At 43.3% G+C, this 3,527-nt stretch overlaps 1 protein-coding gene across 1 annotated transcript; it reads right to left on the bottom strand.

The window, feature by feature from the left end:
- Positions 1 to 444: 444 nt before the first annotated feature.
- Positions 445 to 3,272, bottom strand: LOC149895677 (uncharacterized). The gene is made up of 4 exons (XM_090118453.1): positions 3,248 to 3,272; positions 3,086 to 3,155; positions 1,124 to 3,002; positions 445 to 1,038 (listed from the first exon to the last, which is right to left on the bottom strand). The coding sequence occupies exons 1-4, from the start codon at positions 3,270 to 3,272 to the stop codon at positions 445 to 447; spliced, it is 2,568 nt and encodes an 855-aa protein (XP_089974579.1).
- Positions 3,273 to 3,527: the final 255 nt, after the last annotated feature.

The raw sequence follows: 3,527 nt of genomic DNA, 5'->3' as shown, positions 1-3,527 counted from the left end.
AAGAATAGAATAAATTCGATCACTCGGGCGGGTCACGAGTGGCTGAGTTGGTGAGGCATCCGCCCCGGAATGGCGCGAAGGATGCGGGTTCGAGTCCCGCCTCGTGATCGAATTTTTTCTATTCTTTATAAATTTATATTTATAAAGCATTTGAATGCCATAAAACCAAAAAAAATATAAATTCAACAAAATAAGATTCTCTAAAAATTATAATAAATTATACAAGTATACAAATAAATACGGTGCGTGGTCCGACATTTTTTTTTGCTTCGACCTTCCCGTGTGCCCTGGAGTCATCAATAATAACTATTTGGGACGTTTATACGATACGACACGACTTACGATATGTTAGTCGTAAGTAAAAGATTTGAGACAAGTTCTCAGTTTCAATACTATATATATACACTGCACAGTGTATTTCATCATTGGCCGTTTACGTCTATTTCAGACGATTATCGTAGTCGGTAAGGAGTCTCTATCTACTGCATTTCTTACGATGGCTATGTAGCCCAATACGCGATGCACAGGTGCGCCCACATTTGGGACACCTGTGTTCTCCAGGGAGTTGAGCGGAGACAGGTAGTTGTGTTTGGGCGTGTCGTTTTTGTCTTCTATCAGCCAGTTTAGAAAACCAAGTCTGATCGTGGTTTCTGCAACCTTCCCGTAATTGTGAGCGCCATCTCTCACGGTTGCTCGCGTACTCTTGCCATTTGGATACGTCCAAGTTGAAAGACTGCATATCTCGCTTTGCGCAGTCCTTAAATCGCAACAGCGGTCGGCCGATACGCCTTTTTCCAATCGCAAGTTGGCTGAATAGCACCTGTCGGGGCAGTCGTGTGGGTTCCATTCGATGCACATGTCCCAACCAGCGAAGACGTCTTTCTTTGAGTATTGCAATGACGCTTGACATATTGCAGATCTTAAGGACGTTTTCATGAGTAACTTTGTCACGCCATGTAATCCCCAGTATTTTTCGAAGACTACGTAAATGGAAAGCATTGAGACGTCTTTCGTGGATGGCATAAGATGTCCAGGTTTCTGACGCGTATAATAGAACACTAAGCACACATGCCCTGTAAACAGCTACTTTCGTTGGGATTGTCAGATATTTATTATCCCAGACCCGATCATTTAGCTTGCCAAACATAGTAGCAGCTCTGCCTATGCGCACGTCAATCTCGGCATCCTGAGTAAGTATGTTTGACAGAGTTGATCCGAGATATTTAAAACTATCGACAATTCGCAGCTGAGAGCCGTTCAGGGTTATCTGAGGGATAGCTTGTAGTCCTTGCGTCATAACAACTGTTTTCTCTGTGTTGATGGACATAGAGAAAAGGTCACAAGCATGTGAAAATTTGTCTAGCAATACTTGGAGTTCCTCTGGAGATTCGGCTACAAATGCAGCGTCGTCGGCAAAAAGTAGGGAGTTCACATAAAGGTCCTCACGTTTTTGCTTTGATCGGAGTCTGGACAGATTGAACAATTTGCCATCGTGTCTGCTGTGCAAGTGTATACCATTCGTCTCATCTCCAAAAGCAATCCTGAACAACACCGAAAAGAAAATTCCAAAAAGGGTAGGGGCCAACACACATCCTTGACGTACACCGCTGTTGACAGAAAAAGGATCAGATTTGCTTCCAGCGAATATCACGGAAGCACTCATCCCATCATGAAAGAGTTTGATAATTCGAAGTAATTTGGGGGGGCAACCGATTTTCGTTAGGACGTCGTACAGACCTGAGCGGCTCACCGAGTCAAAAGCCTTACTGATATCGATGAACACAATGCAAAGAGGTGTGTTTTGTTCGCGGCATTTCTCTTGTAGTTGTTTAAGAGTGAATATCAGGTCGGTGGTAGACCGTTTGGATCGAAATCCACATTGGCTTTCGGGATAGACACGTTCCGCTAGTTTCTGCACGCGCGTCAATACGATTCTACCGAGTACTTTACCCGCGATGCTGAGCAGAGAGATGCCTCGGTATTTGTTGCAGTCCCCACGATCTCCTCTGCCTTTGTAGATAGTCACAATGTTGGCATCCCGCATTTCCTTGGGAAGGTATTCTTGTTCCCAGCAGTTTAAAAAGAATCTATGGAGAATAGGAAGCACACACTTGAGTTTTAAGACTTCTCCACAGATTTCGTCGGGCCCAGCGCTTTTGCCATTTTTTAGACTATAGGTGGCAGTCTGCAGTTCAGTAAACGATGGTGCGGCGTCCAATTCGTTAAGAGCTTGCATGTGAGGAAGGCCAATTAGAGCTTCGGGCGATATTTGTACGGGAGTTGACAGAAGATTACCAAAGTGTTCAGCCCAACGGTGAAGTTTGCGGTTATTGTCGTTAATTGGTGTTCCATCAAGTTCTTTGAGTAAGAGAGGCTTCCTGGGCTGGGGGCCTATGGCTTGATTTATCCCTGAAAATAAACCACCCAAGTCCCCTGTGTCAGCGCAACGCTGGATGTTAGTACACATATCTTCCCAGTACTTATTTGCATAGTAACGGGAGTTGCGTTGCAAGAGCGCTTTCGCCTTAGCAAGTGCAGTGCGAGTGGTGTTGTTCGGTTCTAATCGGTATGATTTTGCAGCATTGCGCTTAGATATTAATAAGGGTGTTAGCTTATCGCAGTAAAAGGAAAACCAATCGTTACTCTGTTTTTTGTGTACCCCGAAAATGTCTGCAGCCTCTCTCGTGAATAATAGCTTAAGCTGGATCCATTGATCCTCCAAACTCGCATCATGGTCCCAGGAATCTATTGCATCTTTGACTCTGTTTTCATAAGCTTCAATCAGCTCTGGGACTCGAGTACAAAGTGCATTCAGCTTTGGCAAGGCTCGTGGACGGGGTGAGTGGATCTTTTTAGCTGTAAGACGTATCCTACTTGCAACCAGAGAGTGATCGCGTAGGGTCAGATCACACAATCTGGTCGAGCTGCTTGGGTAGGGAGGGGGTTGGAAGGATGAACGAAAACGGCCAGCGTCTACTGGAATTTTGCATGCAATACCAACTCTGCATTACGAACACTTACTTCAAGGGCAAATCTATGCACAAAGTTTCGTGGAAACACCCACGTTCAGGTCACTGGCACCAACTCGATCTGATCCTGACAAGAAGGCGGCATCTCCGGGAAGTTCTTCACACTAGGTCCTTTCAGAGCGCAGACTGTAATACAGATCACAGTGTATTTATTTTTCGGAAAATTAGCTCTTCCGACATAGCAAATTCAAATGCCTTAATAATGTAAAATAACTCACTACATAAAACTGATTTTTCATACATTACATCGTCATACCTCCCGCACGGTCAAAGCATTTTGAGTGTGGTTTATTTCCTGAAGAAAAAACTTGTTCCATTAGAATTTAGATAATTACTTGCTTATTTTCTATAGAAATAAATACAGTCCTTTGGAAGATAGGTATTCAATTCTCTAGTGTTAGAATCTTATACTTCATCTTCAATATTAGAGCTAAAAATATAAAAAATTGTTATTAATAACAATTCCAGTAACATTCTCTTTATATTACAATAAGTACA

The sequence above is a fragment of the Colias eurytheme genome, chromosome 30 (assembly GCF_061535395.1).
Source record: "Colias eurytheme isolate Ceu_HAF_F1 chromosome 30, ilColEury1 Martin Lab GWU primary, whole genome shotgun sequence".
NCBI lineage: Eukaryota > Metazoa > Arthropoda > Insecta > Lepidoptera > Pieridae > Colias > Colias eurytheme.
Note: the sequence above shows the minus strand (reverse complement) of the source record. Positions and strands in the feature narration are given on the sequence as shown.